This window comes from Loxodonta africana, chromosome 8 (assembly GCF_030014295.1).
Source record: "Loxodonta africana isolate mLoxAfr1 chromosome 8, mLoxAfr1.hap2, whole genome shotgun sequence".
In the NCBI taxonomy this organism is placed as follows: Eukaryota; Metazoa; Chordata; class Mammalia; order Proboscidea; family Elephantidae; genus Loxodonta; species Loxodonta africana.
Genome location: NC_087349.1, coordinates 119,346,068 through 119,365,071, shown reverse-complemented (window position 1 = coordinate 119,365,071; position 19,004 = coordinate 119,346,068). Strand labels below are relative to the sequence as shown.

The following is a 19,004-nucleotide window of genomic DNA, read 5'->3' as shown; positions in this document are numbered from 1 at the left end:
AAAGTATGCTCGGTTGCTGTTGGGTGGAGTGTTCTGTATATGTCTATAAGGTTGAGTTGGTGGATTGTGGCATTTAGATCTTCCATGTCTTTATTGAGCTTCTTTCTGGATGTCCTGTCCTTCACCGAAAGTGGTGTGTTGAAGTCTCCTAGTATAATTGTGGAGCTGTCTGTTTCACTTTTCAATGCTGTTAGAGTGTGTTTTATGTATCTTGCAGCCCTGTCATTGGGTGCATAAATATTTAATATGGTTGTATCTTCTTGGTATATTGTCCCTTTAATCAATGTATAGTGTCTTTCCTTATCCTTTGTGGTGGATTTAACTTTAAAGTCTATTTTGTCAGAAATTAATATTGCCACTCCTGCTCTTTTTTGATTGTTGTTTGCTTATGTATATTTTTCCATCCTTGAGTTTTAGTTTGTGTCTCTAAGTCTAAGGTATGTCTCTTGTAGGCAGCATATGGATGGATCATGTTTTTTTTCTCCATTCTGCTACTCTCTGTCTCTTTATTGGTGCGTTTAGACCATTAACATTCAGCATAATTATGGATAGGTGTGAGTTTAGTGTTGTCATTTTGATGTCTTTTTTTGTGTGTTGTTGACAGTTTCTTTTTCCCATTTAATTTCTTTGCTGAGTAGTTTATATATTGTCTTTTCCTCTTATTCGTTGTTCATTTTGTTTCTGCTGAGTCTCTATTTTTTTCTTGTATCTTGTTTTGATGAGTTGGATTGTTAGTCTCCTTTGTGGTTACCTTGATATTTACACCTATTTTTCTAAGTTTAAACTGGACTTTTATTTCTTTATGTCATCTTGTATTCCTTTCCATATGGAAGATCTAGGACTAGATTTCTTAGTCCCTCTTTATTATTTTAATGTGGCCTTTTTTTACATAATGACATAGCTGTTTCCCTGTTTTGAGTGTTTTTTTTATCTTGATTTATTTTTGTGATCTCCCTGTCTGGATTGACATCTCATTGCCTTGTCCAGTGTTCTACTCTTAGGTTGGTACCTGATATTATTGATTTTCTAACCAAAGAACTCCCTTTTGTATTTCTTGTAGTTTCGATTTGGTTTTTACAAAATCTCTAAACTTCTGTTCATCTGGAAATGTCCTAATTTCACCTTCATATTTGAGAGACAATTTTGCTGGATATATAATTCTTGGCTGGCAATTTTCTTCCTTCAGTTTATTTTTTATATAAGTCATCCCCTCGCCTTCTTGCCTGCATGGTTTCTGCCAAGTAATCTGAGCTTATTGTTATTCACTGTCCTTTGTAGGTGACTTTTTGTTTATCCCTAGCTGCTCTTAAAATTTTCTCTTTATCTTTGGTTTTGGCAAGTTTCATTATAGTATGTCTTGGTGACTTTCTTTTAAAATCTACCTTATGTGGAGTTCGATGAGCATCTTGGATTGATATTTTCTCGTCTTTCATGATATCAGGGAAGTTTTCTGCCAACAAATCTTCAACAATTCTCTCTGTATTTTCTGTTTTCCCTCCATGTTCTGGCACTAAAATCACTCTTAGGTTATTTCTCTTGATAGAGTCTCACATGATTCTTAAGGTTTCTTCATTTTTTAAAATTCTTTTATCTGATTTTTCTTCAAATATATTGGTGCCAAGTGCTTAGTATCTTTATGGTTACCAATTGTGTCTTCCACTGGCTCGATTCTACTCCTCTGACTTTCTACTGTGTTGTCTAATTCTGTAATTTTATTGTTAATCTTCTGAACTTCTGATTGCTGTCTCTATATGGATTCTTGCAGCTTATTAAATTTTTCCTTATGTTCTTGAAGAACCTGTTTCATTTCTTCAACTGTTTTTTCTGTGTGTTCCTTGGCTTGCTCTCCATATTGCCTGATCTCCTTCCTATGTCTTGACGAGTTCTGTATATTAATCTTTTGAATTCTGCATCTGGTAATCCCAGGAAGGCACTTCCGTCCAGAAGACACTTTGATTCTCTGTTTCAAGAGATTGTTGAAGTGATCATGGTTTGTTTCTTTATGTTGTTTGATATCAATTGTTGTTTCTGAGCCATCTATAATTTATTGTATTAATTTATTTTATGTTTGCTTATTGTATTGTAGTTTCTTGCTTTGTTTTGTTTTGATATGCCCAAATGCGTTGCTTCAGTGAGCCAGCTGGATTATTTTTGCCTTTGGGGCTCTGACGTCCTGTCACCAGATGGCTAGAGCTGTTATCAGGTATATAAGCCTATGAGTCCATTCACTTTTCTTGTGTGGTTTCAGCTCAGGTAACCAGGTAGCTGGTCATCAAGTGTGTGGTACAGGCTTTGTCCTAAATTCTTAGAGGGGAAGGGGTCATTGGTGTAGGTGCCAGTGTCTGGTTGCAGCAGGGAGTCATGCTCTGAACAATGCAGGAGGCTGAGGACCATCCCCCAAGTGTCTCTGAGGAAGGCGCATCCATTTTCCCTAGAGTGTACAGATGGGTGGGTTCTGCAGAGGGACCATGGGCACCCAATGCTTTTGGTTGTAAGGACTGGGAGGTATCAGTTATCCTTGGAACCCTGTCATGGGTGGCTGGGTGACCTGAGTGGAGCCACCGGTCCTTAGGGCCCTGATGTGGGAAGGTGAGGACCCTATTTAACAGGCAAAGCCATATCAAATATCAAACACCCTCCTTTCCACTGCACAGCTTAAACAGTTGCAGTCTGCCAGCAAGGGCCTATTCTCCTGGAATAGGCCCATACAGGTCCATGCAGAGGGGAAGGTATTCAAAGTCCATTGACCATTTATGCCTGGACAGGAGCCGCTTCTGTCCTGAGCTCCCCAGGTTAGTGGAGCTGGCAAATTGTTTTTTCCCCCTTTCATAAATTTATTCCTTCTGCAAGTCTGGGAGCATGACTCAGGGTGCTCAAATGGGGCTATCCTAGGTCCAGGGAAATCAATAGCCACTGAAGCTGGCTTGGGGTCGGATGGTACGGTAAAATATCCGCAAGTACTTAGCTTTTGCTGAAAGCGCCATTCTTCTCTGGTTCTGGAGGTCTGAGTAAGTTGTGCAGCTGGCTGCTTCTCCCTGAGAAAACTGCGGCTGAATGCTACCACCAGCCCACTGCAGCCACTTCTGGGAATGGTGCCTGAGGGCTCCCCATGATTCAGGTCCGGCAACTCCACTCCACTTCTGAACGATCTCTCTCTCTCCCTGCCACTCAGTCCATTTTCTAACTTTGCCTATGATTTTCAGGGGTCCTACCTTGTCGTAAATATAATTGTTTTGCTTGATTTTTTTGGTCTTTGGTGTAAGAGGGATTGCCAGAAGCATCCTCCCTCCCATTTCAACATCTTCAAAAAAAATTTAAAAATGTTTTATTTTCATATTTTCACAAGATTATTTTTTAATTTGTATTTTTTATTGTGGTGAGTGTATATATATAACAAGAAAATAGCCATTTCAACATTTTTTCAATGTACAATTCAGTGACATTAATCACATTCATCGTGTTGTATAATCATTACCACTATCCATTTCCAAAATTTTCCATTATCTATAACAGAAGATTGGAAACCCTGGCAGCATAGTGGTTAAGAGCTATGGCTGCTAACCAAAAGGTCTGCAGTTTGAATTCACCAGGTGCTCCTTGGGAACTCTATGGGGCAGTTCTACTCTGTCCTATAGGGTGCCTATGAGTCAGAATTGACTTGACAGCAGTGAGTTTGGTTTTTTGTTTTCTAACAGATCAGTGTTCCCTAAGCAATGATCCTCCTCTTCCCCCTCATCCTCTTTGCCCATGGTATTGAAATCGCCATGCTGTCTCTCTTTTGATTACTATTTGCATGGGACATTTTTTTCCCACCCATTTACTTTCAGCCTATTTGTATCCTTGGGCCTAAAGTATGTCCTTTGTACACAACGTATAGTTGGGTCATGCTTTTTTTTTTTTTTTTTTTTTTAATCCATCTACCACCCTCTGCCTTTTGATTAAGGCATTTAGTCCATTTACATTCATTGTAATTACAGTTGTAGTTTCTTAGTGCTGCTATAACAACAACAATACACACACACGTGGATGGCTTTAACAAACATTATGAGGCTAGAAGTTCAAATTCAGAGTGCTGGCCCTAGGGGAAGGCTTTTTCTTTCTGTCAGGTCTCTTGTCTCTTTTCAGCTTCTGTTCTTTGGTTCCTTGGCAATCTTTATGTGGCCTGTATCTTCCCCTATGTTTGTGCCTAATATGCTCCTTTTATATCTCAAAGGTGATTGATTTAAGACACTTTACACTGACATGGTCTCACTAACATGACAAAGAAAGCCCTATTCCCAATACACAGGTACAGGGGTTTAGGATTTACAACATGTATTTTGGGTGATACAACAATTACCCATAGTGAAGGAAGGTACCCACACAGGCTTCCCAGAGATACTGGGAACTTGGGGTTCTCCTTGTCCTTACCCCACCCAGCAGGACAAAAGCGTGGGTCTAGGTGAGCCCCGAAGGCCTGTCTAAGTGCTGTTAGGCTAGATTTGGAACTTTTAAGTTTGGACAGTCACAAAGGGAACCCACCCCCCCCGCCACCTGGAGCTTCTGCCTTGGCCGTCCTCACCTCTTGAGGACTTTGGCTCAGGCCTCCCCCTTCCCTCCCTCAGCCTTCCCTCCCTCCTCCTCCTATTTCTCCCTCCCTCTAGTCTTCTTCTCTCCCTTCCTCCTCCCTACCTCCCCTTTCACCTCTTCTGCCCTTTCTCCCTCCCTCTCCTTCCCTCTCACTTTCTCACTCCCTCCCCCCTCTCGTCTTTCTCCCTCTATCCCCCTTCCTCCCCCTCTGTTCTTTCTCCCTTCCTCTCCTCACCTCCCCCCTGCTCTTCCTCTCATGCTCCATTGGGCCTGCAGACGCAGACTTTCTGCTTGTCTTCTTGTCTTTATGGGACATGCCCATAGGCCATATCCTCCTTTCTGCTGTGATTCCAACCTCTCCTTGGCCTAAAACTAGGGCTGAGGTAGGAAGACTCCAGCCTACCCCTCAGGCAGCCCTTGGGGAACTGCTCTTGTAGTCGTTCCCAGATGGTGGCATCTTGGCCTCCAACCAACTTGCAGGCTGGCCTGGTGGGCCTCAGTGGGATTCTCATGCTGCCCTCTCTGTATAGGTTCATGTCCCCGAGTGGATGGCTGCGATGAGACACGCATGATGGAGAAGCTGCCCCGCTGCGGGAAGGCCTTCGCAGACGTGATGCAGGAGCTGGACATCTGGAAGTGGTGCAACTTGTCAGAGTTCATTGTGTGAGTGCCCTGTCCAGGAAGGCCTTTTGGTACCCCTCCCCACTGCCCAGCCTTTCCCCAGCACTACATTCTAGCAATGCAAAAAGGAACGCCAGGCTGCTCCTCACCTGCAGCCTGTTGTGGGTGCCCTCGCTAATGCCCACTTCCCTTTTGGAATGGGGTTGCGCTGGCTGGTCTCCTTGTGCCAGTCTTCAATGTACTATGCTGGAGGGAACTGCAGTTGGTGGCCAAAAAATCTTGAAGAAGCCGAATTCACCAGTCTTTCCTTGGTGTAGTGGGGCAATAACTTATTGAGGAGGTTCCAAGTTCTCAGGGAGCCCAAGGTTTTTATCTCCTTGTGATCACTGTTGGCATTGAAGCTAATGTTTCCTTGGGAATCCCCGATGGGCTGGACCTGCCCTTGCCTTGCTGCCCACCCACACCGTGCCCTTTCCCACACTGGTCCCTGCCCAGGACTTCCCCAGTTTGCCTTGGTCACTCTGCTCATCAGTTACGATACTGCCTGGAGTCCCATGGTCCAAAGCCTCCTAGACCCTGGGTTTGCCAAGGCAGCTGGAGCCCTTTCTCTTCTGCACCCCAGGCCTGGCTTCCTGTCCTCGATGGCTCTCCGCATGGTTTCTCTGCCGTGTTTTCTATACAGTTGTTCATTTTGGGCTTTCATCGAAGCTGGCAGTGCCCCCAGAAGGTCTAGCAGACTCAGCACTCCACCAGCTCTTGATCTCCACTCCTGGGGCTGCTGGATATCTGACAAAGACCTCTGACACAGAAGATAGAGACAAGACAACAGAACCAGGCAAGAGGAGACTGTGTAGCAAGAAGATAGCCTTCAAAATCCTAGCTAATATTTTCAGAGAGATGAAATACCACACCCTGAAACAAGAACAGGCTGTTATGAAAAAGAAGCACTCAGAGACAAAGAAGTGCCCTTGAAAATTAAAAACAGAAATAAAAAAACTGAATGCAAGAGTTGGAGGAGACACATTGAGGAAATCCCCTAGAAAATAAAGCAAAAAGACAAAGAAGTAGAAGAAGAAGACAAGGCAATTAGAAGGGTGGCCTTGTAAGTAGCGGGAATTCTAGAAAGAGAGAGATCAGGGAAAATTGAGGAGTTGTTGTGAGTGGAGTAATTCAGGGAGCTTTTGTAGAGCTGAGGGTGGGAGCCTGCAGACTGAGAGGGTTCACCCAGCCCAGCGAGGGGACCTAGAAGTAAAGAAAACTGCTACCTGTGTCCAGGGAGACAAAAAACAGATGCTAGGTAAAAGATCATGGGGGCATTGGTGATTTATTGGTTCATTGTCCTTCCATGTTGGAGACCTGGGTTCAATTTAATGCACCTCATGCACAGCCACCACTTGTCTGTCAGCGGAGGCTTGGCTGTTAGTATGACGCTGAATAGGTTGCAGTGGAAATTATAGACTAAGATCGACCAGGAAGAAAGGCTGGTGATCTACTCCTGAAATTCAGCTGATGAAAACTATGGATCACAATGCAATCAATCATGGAGATGGCACAGCACTGGGCAGTGTCCTAGCTGGTCCACGAGACAGCCCTGCCAGGTGATGGGATGAGCCCACTGCTTAAACTCCTCTGTGGCCTGGCATGGCTTCGCAGAAGGGCTCTTGTCACCCCCCACGGCAACCAAAGCATGTCCTCTCCTGGGAGCCTCCACCCAACAGCAGTACTCCGGCTCCTTCCTTACCCACTTAAGGCAGTGAATGCAACTGAGGCTTCCAGAAGAGACATTCTATTGCTTAGGAACACATGTACAGACATCATGTAGAAATCAGCCAGTGTTACCTGGGTGGGGAGAGGGAGTTGTGATTGGGGGTGATGCTGATGCTCATCTGTTCTGAGCAGGCTGTGGGCTCACATTCTCTAAGCTGTGTGCTGACACCTAGAGCTGGAGGGAGGGAGAGTGGTTCCCAGAACCGGACTGAAGCAGGAGGCCACAGGGCCCGGGTGCCCCAGGGGCCCTTGAGAAAAGATAATGTGCAAATAGTTGTCCTTATTAATAATCCCCAGATTTTGTATTCCACCTGAAAGGAGGTTGGTAAGGTAACAGGGGTTAGAGGTCATGTGTTAAAACTTGTGCACTGATTTCATCCTCCTGCTGTGCAGCTAGGGGAAGCTAGGAAGCCTTGGTGTGCAGACTGTGAGCCCAGTGGCCTTGGGCCTGCCCTTGCTGGGCCTCTTTCCTCTTCTGTAAGATGGGAGGGGAGTAGGAGATGGAATAGATGATTTTCTTACTACTGGATGGTGAGCATTTTGTGACTGCCAGGCAATTTACTATCCCCCCACTCCCCACCTAGTGTACTGCAGAAGGCCCATGTGTAGGAGAGCTCCCCTGACGAGCACACCTTAGACCCCTTTTAGCTCTGGCCTTTTGTAACTTTCTGCCATGGACCCAGTTGTCTGACTTTCTGGTGTCTTTACTCAGAAAAGCATTTGCTATTGTATATGTAGCCTGTTTCCAGCTTCGTTGAGAGAAGCCAGCTGTGTGTATGTTTACATGTGGCCCAGTGAACTGATCTCCAGAGCCTTGCCAGCACTTCCGGCACACGGCAGCTGTGTGCCCTGTGTGCCCTGTGTGCAGCTGTGATCCCTGAGTGCCCACCCTGTTCTAGGCCCTGTTAGGTGCCCTATTAGACACAAACACCCTTGTCCTCTCAACCACCTGGTTGGGTGAACATTATTAACCCCATTTACAGATGAAGCAACTGAGGCCCCAGGGATGTTAAGTAATATGCTAAGTCACAAAATGGCTACTGACCTAGCTGGAATTGGAGGAACCCAGTCACTTTGTCTCTAATCCTAAGCCCTAAACCACTTTTCCATACTGTCTTCTAGAATAGCCCCTGCCCTGTGGTGTCCCAGCTGACAGGAGTGGGGTGTGGAGATCAAAGGTGACTTCCACCCCTACCCCCACTGTTCCCCAGGATCTGTCTGCTCTAAACTTGGGGGTCGACTCTGGGGGTCTCAGCCTCACCTGAGACCTGGGCTGATGGTTGTCAGGTGCATTCCTGGGATAACAGTACCCTGAGAAGGCTTGGCAGGCAGTATGGGAGTTACCAAGAATCATGGTTACAAGCAGATGCTGAAGACTTTCAAAAGCCAAAGGCCTTTGCATGGCCAGGAAGAGTGATATGCTAGAGGCTTCGGGGTTCCTGGATCAGGGGCTGGGGGTGGAGTGGGCAGTGGGGTCACTCTGGGTCACTGAGTTATGGCCCTATAGGAAGAGCAGGTTTGGAGGAGATGATGGGTTTGTCTGTGGACATGTGGTGTTGAGGTGCTGTGGTCCCAGGAGCCTGGGAGACATGTAATAGAACATGTAATAGGGCCCTATTACAGCCCTTCTGTCCAGAAGGGGAGGGGTAGCCTACCCCCTTTACATCTGTCCTGTGGCCAGTCTTGGCCAGGCAGCTGGGCAGTGCTGGCCTTGGGCTGAGCTGGATGGTGGCTTAGCAGATGCCAGTCTCCAGAGCATCCTGGAAGGTGGCAGCCAGCTCAGGTACAGCTGGCTGTTAGGAAGTTGTCATTACGTTTAGCAGAAACCTGCTGGACCATGCCTCAGGCCCAGGAGACACTGCTGTGGACACAGGTTTGAGACCGTTACCTTTGTCTGGCTTTTTTATGCCGGGAGTTGGCTCTTGATGGAGTTACATGGAAGAGCAGAGATGTGGGCCTGAGAACAAGCATGGACTCTGTCAGGAGTCTGGCTGGAGACTTGGCCTGGGTCCACCTGGGCCCTTCCGAGGGAGGGATGGACATTAGGAGGACACTGAGACAGGGGAGTCTGCCACTCCCCATTTCCTACATCCTTTCTGATTCTTGTGGGAAAAAGGCAGACAGATGCTCTGTACAGGAAGCTCCTTGAAGGGAAGTGGCTCCTTCCTGTTTGTGGGTCAGCACAAGGGCTACTTCTCTGGGGCAGCCAGAGTCCAGAAAGAAGGAGGGTTCACAGGGCCACAGGACTGCCCTATTATAGCTCTTCTGTCCAGGAGGGGAGGGGTAGCTGCACGCCCCCACCTCTGTCCTGTGGCCAGTCCTGGCCAGGCAGCTGGGCAGTGCTGGCCTTGGGCTGAGCTGGGTGGTGACTCAGCAGATGCCAGTCTCCAGACCATTCTGGAAGGTAACAGCCAGCTCAGGTACAGCTGGCAGTTAGGAAGTTGTCATTATGTTTAGCAGAAACCTGGGTCCCTCCGAGAAGCTTGGCCTGGTGTGTCTGCTGGGCCTACCTGGGTGATGTGGAGGGACTCTGGGAGTGAGCCTCAGGCATAAATAACCCAAACATGGTGGGGGCATGAGGGTTGGGCAAGGGGCCCGTGGGACCTCAGGTTCTGGGAACAAGGAATCATTTAAGGCTGAATAGTATGTGGTTAAGGATCCCCTGGTGGCACAATGGTTAAGTGCTTGGCTGCTAACCAAATGTTGGCAGTTCAAACTCACCAGCCGCTCTGTGAGAAAAAGATGTGACAGTCTACTTCCATGAGGGTTACAGCCTTGGAAACCCTATGGGGCAGTACTGTTCTGTCCTATAGGGTCACTGTGAGCCTGAATCATTTCGACAGCAATGGGTTTGGTTTAGAATACTGTTGAACAGAGGCTAGAGGAGGCAGGAGCATGGGCAGCGATGCGGGCGTAGGAAAGTCCAGGGGGCAGGGCCATGCCCAGAGAGCTCCTTGGGGGGGACTAGAGGATGACTCCAATGGCATGGATGACCCTTCAGAGGTCATGGGATGGCTGTCACAAGGGCACTTCCAGTCCAGCTTATCCTGTGCCACTTCTTCACATGAAGTCCCAGAAGTGGAGGGAACCCTCCCAAGGCTGCACTGAGAGTGGGTGGCCAGGCCACGATAGATCCCAGCCACTCTCATCTTCCTCTGGCCCCTGTTCCTGCCCAGATAGACCCTGGGTGGGGGGACTGCCCCTCATGCACACTTTGCCTGCAGGTACTATGAAATCTTCACTGCCTGCACCGAGGTGGAGACCAACACTGTGGGTTGCTATTGGCCCAACCACCTGGCCGAGGGCTTCATCACCCGCATCCACAGGCAGTTCTTTTCCAACTGCACAGTGGAGAGGACACACTGGGAAGACCCCCCAGATGAGATCCTCATCCCGCTCATCACCGCACCCATCCTGCTGACAGTGGCCATGGCCGGTTTGGTGTTGTGGTGCAGCAGGAGCAGCGACAAGCTGAGGTGAGTGAGCCATTCTCTAGATCTTGCAAACCGCGGTGGGGTGCTGTGCTCTGGCCACAGACTGGGGTCTGCACTTGGGCGTACTCCATGGCTTATGGATGATACCCTCACAGCCCACAGCTTGTGGCCTGGCTGGAATACAAGCTTTGCATTCAAGCTCTTTACTTTGTTTTTCTAGTCAGTGGAAGGAAACGTGATCCAGGCTGGAGCTTGTGTCTGAGGACAGCAACTGCTGCTGCCGCCCTCTGAGCCCCTCCAGGTGGGGCCCACACCCAGCCCTGACTCAGCCCCTGCCCTGGGCCCTCTCCTGCCTCATTCCCAGTCCAAGCTCCAAACTCATCTCCAACCCCAGGCCCATCTCCAGCCCCAGGCCCATCTCCAGCCCCAGGCCCACCTCTAGCCCCAGCCCCATCTCCAGCCCCAACCTTGAGTCGTCTTCAGCCCCATCTCCAGCCCCAGGCCCGGCCTGCCCCAGGTGGAGAGTGCTTCTGGCCACAGAAGTGAGCAGCTCAAAGCATGTGAGCATTGTTCCTTGGCGTGGAATTCCTGACCTCTCCTGGTGAAGAGGCCCTGAGGGTCACATTGCACAGCTGGCACTAGTTGGATGAGTTGAGGAACCAGGGGCTGGAGTCTCCACAGGAGCGATGTGGGGCCTGCATATCTGTCTTCTGGCTCTGACCTGATTCTGGGGCGGCTGGGGGCTGAGGTGTGAGAGCCCCTCGTGGCCTGCCTGGATGCTCGCTGGCCAGGCCTCTGCAGCATGTATCCCCTCTGAAGGACACTTGTGTCTGAGACCTTCCCATGCTGACCTCCGCGTGTTTGTGCCCTAGGGGCTTGGGCTCTGCCTCTGTCATCTGTGCTCCCTCTGATTAAAGATAAATCCTTATTGCTTGGGTATCCTGTTTTATTTTCAGGTCTTCACCGGGATGGTGGGTCTCCTGGGACTGACAAGCTCCCCCCAACCCACCATTTTATAGGTCCCAGAGTTACAGGTTGTCAGGGCATAGGAGGACTCGAAGTTTTATAACAGGAGAATGTGGGCTGGGAAGGAGGCGCCCTGTGGGGCTTTGAGGATGGAGGGCAGCTGTGGTCTAGATCCAGCTCCTTCTGCTTCCTCCAAGAGGCCCCTGACGGGCCTGCTGGGGAGGGGGCCCTGGCCAGGTATGGACAAAATGGAGTTGGCCCTGGAGGCCCTAGAGCAGCAGGGGTAGGAGAGCTTCATCTCCAGGCCCTGATGTCATTGTCAAGCCCCCTGATCTGTGGAAAAGAACATGAGATTATGAGTGGAATGGCTGCTGGTTCTGCAGGGAGGTCTGTGGAAGCACTCTGGAGACCAGCATCCATGTAGACAGAGCCTGTACTCTGCCAGCCACCCTGCACACCTGGGCCCTGCTCTGGGTGGGGCACAGAAACCCAAGCCCTCTCTCTTGGACACTCTGGCACGCACCAAATGGGAGGTGGCACTAGCTGGTCCCTCCAGGGATGGGGCTTTGACAGGGGAGCTGGGGGACAGGAAATTCCAGGTGTCAGGAATGGCACGAGCCTGCCGGCATGTGGGGTGTTAGGATGTGAACCCAGAGACTGTGTGAGGAGAGAAAAGGCTGGTGGCTTGGGGCTTTCATCTGTTGGTGGTCACAACCCGCAGTGAGATACGTTCACCCTCTAACCTGGAGCACACCATACCTGTGCATGTGCATACCTGAAACCCCATGTCCTGAAACGCTTCCTGTGTACACGGGGCATGCTCTGACTCACCGGGCCTCTCATGGGTTCCCTAATACACCTGTGGGTCGTGGCCTGCAGTTAAAAACACACAGCACCAGAGTGAGTCCTGGTGGTGGGTGTGGGTTGGGGAGGAAAGCTGGGAGGGGCTGGAGTCAGGGTGAGGGGGCAGAATGGAGGGGTAGCTATGAGGACCAGAACTGGGACCAGGACCAAAGCTCTGATTCTCTTCACGGGAAGGGGTGCTGGGGTGGCTCATGGAGTCCAAGGGGGCTGACAGCCAGGCTGTGGCAGCTCTGGGACCTCTGCAGCAGCTCTGGGTCCTTTACAGCAGCCCCAGGACCTCCACAGCTCTGGAACCCCTGTGGCAGGGCTGCGGTCAGGCAACTTGCCTCCAGCCCCTTCATCTCCCTGGTGTTCACATCAGTGTTAGCACCTGGGAGACAGGTCTGGTGCTCACTCCTATGGCCAGGGCTGGGGCCTGTCCCTAGCAGAGGGGAGGAAGAGGGTCGAGAGGCCATCGATCACCTCAGGTGGTGTGGTAGGGGAAACATAGGCCACAGCACCTGTGTGTGTGTTGGGGCTTAGGGACAAGCTGGTCTTCTCCGCAAGGGTGGGCTCCTTGTCTCTTGCCTAGCCTGAAGCTGGATGCACAGTGGGCTTGCAGTCTGTGTGGTGGCAACATTGCATTGGTGTTGGGGTCTGGGGCCCTGGCGAGAAAACTGGGGGTCAGATTTGGGAGCCAACAGTGTCCTCAAGGTGCCTGAAGCCATGCAGTATGTAAGGTCACTAGGGAAAATGTTAGTGTAACCGCCTGAACAGGAATAGGACTGGGTCAGGTCCATGCCCTGCTTGGTGCAGCCTGTCTGAATGGAAAAGCAGACACAGCTGTTAAGGCAGAGTGAAGATGTTTATTTAGTTGGCCAAGTAAAGGAGCTCACTGGGACCTGTGTTGCCAAGATGGCTCCCTGAAACTGGGTGGGAGCCAGCTTTTGTGGTTCCGCTAGGTAAGCAGAATCAGGAAGTAATACATATTCACAATTCCTTGCCGATTATTCATTGTGGGGCAGGGCTAGGAATTGGCAGGAAGTGACTGACTGACCCTTCACTTCTAAAATGGGCTCGGCTATCACATATGACATAAGTCCAGTACTTTTTTGTTCCTTGATATGAGTCTTTTAGTTCCTTGGCATGAGTTCTCCAATCTGTCTGTGCATATCTGGTGGTCTGGCACCGGTTCTCCTGGAACTTGTTTGTGACCCTTATATGCAAAATTTCCTGAAATTAAAACAATGTGAAGAGTAAAGAAATGGTCACTCTTAGTCATACAGTTCTGATCTGAAGCCCCAATACAGGGAAGTGGTGAATCCTAGTCAAATAGTTCTGATCTGAAGCCCCAATATATCCTGCCCTTATTGCAAGGGCAGGAATGGGGTTTATTAACCACCTTATTAGGGGTGAGGATGGGGGTCTTCCCGGGACAGTGTTAGAAGGCGTGCCATGAAGGAGGTGAAGGGGGCAGGACAGCTGGCTCCCCATGGAGGGGGTCACAGCCAGGAGCACGGGTCCATCAGGACTGAGCCAAGGAAGCCCAGAGACCACTGCTAGGACTTCCTGGAGGGGAGGGGGGTGCCCTAGGAGCATCATTAGCCCCACCTGCTGGAACAAGAGGGTTGGAGCAGAGACCCCTGCCTGGGGTGGGGGTGCAGTGGGGGAATGTTGTCTGGCCAGAGCTGTTTGTATCTGCAGACTGCATGGGAGCCACAGGCACCCGTCTGTCTCCCTGCCTCCCTCCCCTCCCCCTTGCCTGCTGGAGCCATGTCTCCTACTCCGCAGCACAGTACCAGCCCCCTAGTGTCTTCCTACTTGCTGGGGAGAGAGGTATGCTTACCCCAAGTGTAGAGTGCCCAGAGAGAGGCAGACTGAGAGGCCTGGGGGCTTTCAGGAAGGCTCATAGAGGAGGAAATTTTTAGGTTGAATCTCTAAAGGTGAGTAGAAGTTTTCCATTCTAGGAGGAGAGCATCATGGGCATGGCCTAGAGATATGGAGGACCATGGGGTGCGGGGGGGTGGTAGAGCCTGGGGTACATGGGGGGATATAGGGAAGTGGCAGGAGATAAGATGGGAAATGTGGGCTGGGGCCAGATTTGGGGAAGGGAGCTGGGGTGGATTTGAGGTGACGCTGTCTCCAGATGCACATTGTTTAATTCAGAGTCGGCTTCTCACACGAGGCCTCTGTGTGCCTTTCCCTTCCCCACCCATTCCGTTCTAGAATCTTCCTGCAAGCCTCTTTTCTGTACCAGGCACCGCTCAAGGCCTGAGAAGACGGTGATTGAGGGGCCACTGTTTCTGTCCTGCAGGTGATCCTTGTAGTCCTGCAGCTGAAATCAACACCGGTGGCAGCTAATAACCTTGTCCACTTTGAGGCTGGGCTGGTAGGGAGCGGCCTGTGAGGGATGCGTGACCTTCCTTCCCTGACATGCTCGCGTGCAGTCTGCTTTAAAACAGGCATCAAATCCACTCTGAGGTGCTAGACTAAAGAAATGGTTATCATGTTCATACAAGGTATTGATTGTGTCCTTACTCATAACAGTGAAGAGTTTATTGATTACATAAGTTATGGTTTTCTGCCAGTGAGGGAATTTTATGAGCTTTGTTGACCCAATGGGTTAGCAGAATTTTAAAAGACCCAGGAATTTCTTATGATATATAACACATGAAAATGTGGTATAGAAGATCTGCTTTCAGAAAGGAGATTTGTGGGTCCGTTCCCCAGTGAAACAATCACAACTGGAGAAAATAAATAAAAAACACCAACCATTTAAAGATTCTGGAAATTGTCCTAAGGCTATACTGCAAATGAAGAAACATTTATTCAAGAAAATGTACTAAATATCAAAAAGAACAGCTAGAATCTGTAGCACTTGAGCAATTCCCTGTTGCCTCCTTCTTCCACACCGTGATCCAGCTCAGTGTGACAGAGGCTCCACTCTGGGTGGATGTGGTCAAGAAGACAGGGCTCCCTTTTCCCCAGCTCCCAGTCAAGAGGCTCCGTTTCCACTCAGCTCCCAATTATCTTGATATGGTATCTCCCTGAGAGGGGCATGCTGCCTGCATCTCTAATCCCCTCAGCTCTGTGGTTGTAGAAGCTAAATTCCAGGCACGTGTAACTGAGAGGTGGGGGCTCCCTTTTTCCACCAAGCCCCCACTGGCAGGTCAGAGGTTGTACCTCAGGGATGGGAGGCTTACCCTGCCATCTTTCCACCCTACCACCACTGCCCTAGCTTGCTTGTAAAGCAGAGGTTCTATGCCAGGATGCATGACTCTCAGAGGTAAGCTCAGAAGACCATAGGCTACTGCTTCCTGTTTGTAAAGTAGGGGTGGTTTACTCCTAGAGAAACAGGCCACTGTTGCCACCCTCCAGCTAAGAGCAATGGCTCATCGATTTTTTCCCCTGGAGGAGAGGCAAGCCATAAGGACAGAGAGCTCTGAAGCACTCTTCAAAGGATCTGACTTTATTTAGAACAGTGTGATAAAGTTCAAGCCTAAGGGTGCCCTTGAAGATAGTGGAGATTTTGGTGGTAAACAATTAAGAGGAGGCTGTTAGCTCCATGAAAACAACATGCTAGTTTACCAGACAGAATCAGGGAAATAGACAACTAAGAAGAGCCCTCCTGGGGTTAGAACAAATCTCAAAGACTGGCCTCAAAAACTGTCCCTGCAAAGGGAACCAGATTTACCTGGATCAGAATGTGGAACAGCTCATGCCCCAGGGTGTTGTCAACAATAAGAACAATCGGCTAGCAACTAGTAGAGTTTAGCAGCTGAATATTATACCAACAAAGGCAGACAGACTAACAAAGAGATCAGGAAAAGAGACAGCCAAAGACATTCTAAACTCACTCTCATCCCAGGGTGACTGTGTCCATGCCCAAAGCTTCACCTTCTGAGGGGTGACATCAGAGGCTTCATATTGTGAGGGAAATAGACATCACTAAAATAGTCTAGCCAAATCACTAAACAAATGAACAAGCAAACAACAACAACAAGCCCCAGAGAGGAGCAGTCCAGTACCCATAGTTGCTACAATATATTATCTTAAATGTCTACTTTCCAACAAAAAACATGGAGTGTGCGAAGAAAAAGGAAAGTACAACCTATATACCAGAAAAAAAAGTGGGCAACTGAAACTTCCTGTAGGAGTGACCAGGTGATGAATTCAACAGAAAAAGATTTCAAAGTAGCCATTATAAACATGTTCACATAACTTAAAAAAAGCAAGATTAAAGAAGTAAAGAAAGGTATAACAATGTTGCATTTAACAAATAGAGACTATCGGTAGAGAGATAGAAATTTTTAATAAGAACCAAATGGAAGTTCTGGAGTTAAAAATACAATAATTGATATTAAAAATTCACTGGAGAGACTCAACAATAAATATGAACTGGCAGAAGGAAGAATTAGCAAACTTGAAGATAGATGGATAAAGATTATGCAAGCCAAAGAACAGAAGAATAAAGAATTGGAAAAAAAAAAAACAGAGCCTCAGAGAAATGTAGGACATCATTAAGCAAACCAACGTATGTTTAATGGGAGTATCAGAAGGAGAATACAGAGAAGGTAGAAGAAAAAGTATTCGGAGAAATAATGGCTGAAAACACCCCAAATTTATTGAAAAACAATAACCTACACATTCAGGAAGCTCAACAAACTCCAAGTATCCAAGTAGGATACATATATACAGAACTACAAACAGACACATTGTAGTTATTATATAAATAAGCCAAAGATGGCCTCTGTGTATTGGCCCCAGTTTGTTTACTTGTTCGTAACAAGCATATTTTTAATCACTTAGAACTTGGCTGCTTTACATACCCCATGGAGCTGTACCCAATATCTGCCACCCAGATAAAACTTTGCAGTTATAAGGACCCCAAGCTGCTGCCCTTTGGAACTTTCTGACTCAGAGATATTTCATCTGCTGCTAAAGAACATTGCCTAAACACACATAAGTCCCCCTTTTCTCCTATCTCCTGGGAGTTCCCTTGCTCTCTTTCCCTCCTGGTGGCTCCCTCAACTGCTTGCTTTTGGAGGGCTTCCTGCTTCAGAAAACTGTTGCTGGCATGTGAGGTACCAATGCGTCAGCTCCAATAAGTAGTTTGTGTACAACACTGCTGTTTTATAGTCATGCCTTTTTCCTCGACCAACCTCAAATTCCCTCAAACTCACCACAGTAGTAAAAATGCTGAAAGGCAAATATAAGGAGAAAATCTTGAAAGCAGCCAGAAAAAAATGGTGTATCACATACACGGGAAATCCAATAAGAATAATGACTGACTTCTCAGCAGAAGTGATAAAGGCCAGAAGGCATTGGGATAATGTATTCAAAGTGCTCAAAGAAAAAACTCAACCAAGAATCCTATATCCAGCAAAGCTACCTTTCAAAAGTGAAGGCAGAGTAAAGACTTTACCAGATAAACAAAAAATTGAGAGAATTTTTTGCTAGTAGACTCGCCTTTACAAGAAATAGTAAAGTAAGTTCTTCAGGCCTATCCCTTGGGCCCACACCATACAGAAATGTATTATATTTGCCAAAAGAAGCAGAAACGAGGTGGATGGGAACAAAGCTGTAATGGGCTGAGGACATGAGTGCATATGGCAAAGTAATAGTTATAACAATGTATTGTTGGGTTGTAAGATGATCAGATGTGATATGCATAACAATATTACTACAAAAAGGAAGAAAATGGAATAGAACAGTATAGGAGTAATGTTTCTATATGTTACTGGAATTAAATTAGTATAAATCTGAAGGTCATTCTGGTAAGATGTATCTGGTAAACCCTAGAGCAATCACTAAAAAATATATAGTGAAAATATCATTAATGAAATTAAAATACTGCCATAGAAAATATTCACTCAATACAAAAGAAAATGGTGAAGGCGGGGCCAGGGTGGTAGAGTAGTCAGATGCTTCCAGTGGTCCCTCTTACAATGTAGACCCCCCAAAATAAGTGTATTGACTATTTATGACGATCTAGGAGGCCTGAACATAGAAGGCAAAGTTGAAGAATTGAACTGAGTGGCAGGGGGAGGGAGAGACAGTTCAGAAGTAGTGAGGAGTTGCGAGACCTGACCTGGCAGGAACTGGCACCCCACAGGCTGGATCCACTGGCACCAGCATGGTAAGACATGCAGTGGTGTTTGGGACATGTTTTCCACATCGGGAGAGACCAAGTGGCAGAGAGTTCACCTACGCCTCGAGGATCAGCGAAAAGTGGCACTCTCAGCATAAGATAAGTACTTGTGTCTAATCTACTCAATGGACCAAAAAACACTCCTTTGGGAAAAACTCTCTCCCAATTAACTGGCCCCTCCCCACTTTGCACAGGGCCCTGAGCTGGGTTCAGTGATAGCCTCTTTCCCTGGGCTGGAAGTAAGACTGGTTGTGTGTCCTGAGCCATCCTCCTGACCTTGGAGAAGGCACAAATTAACAAACAAGGGGAAAAAATAATCTGCTGGCTCCCCTAAGTTGGGATCTCAGGGCAGAAACAGCTCCTCTGCCGAGGCACAGGCATAAGCAGTCCATGGACTTTAAATGCGTTTCACCCCTGCATAGACCCGTGTCGGCCCATTTCAGCAGCATAGGCCCTCATTAGCATGGTACAACAGGGTATATACCTGAAGTCTAACTTTGATTGTTTCAGCTATATGGTGAAGAGGCAAGCTCACGACATTTGACACTGCTCTGCCTGTTAAGCAGGGTCTTTACCTACCCACATCTAGGGCCTGAGGACTGGTGGCTTCACCCATGCCACCTGGCCATGCTCAACATGGGTGGGTCCAAGGA

At 48.2% G+C, this 19,004-nt stretch overlaps 1 protein-coding gene across 1 annotated transcript in view; it reads left to right on the top strand.

The window, feature by feature from the left end:
* The window catches only part of RAMP3 (receptor activity modifying protein 3), a 36,251-nt gene extending 24,658 nt beyond the window's left edge, over nucleotides 1-11,593 (top strand). The window contains exons 2-4 of the mRNA XM_064290249.1: nucleotides 5,100-5,232; nucleotides 10,182-10,433; nucleotides 10,612-11,593. Coding sequence (XP_064146319.1) covers nucleotides 5,100-5,232; nucleotides 10,182-10,433; nucleotides 10,612-10,630 — 404 coding nt within the window. The 3' untranslated portion in view covers nucleotides 10,631-11,593. The remainder of the gene's footprint in view (nucleotides 1-5,099; nucleotides 5,233-10,181; nucleotides 10,434-10,611) is intronic.
* Nucleotides 11,594-19,004: the final 7,411 nt, after the last annotated feature.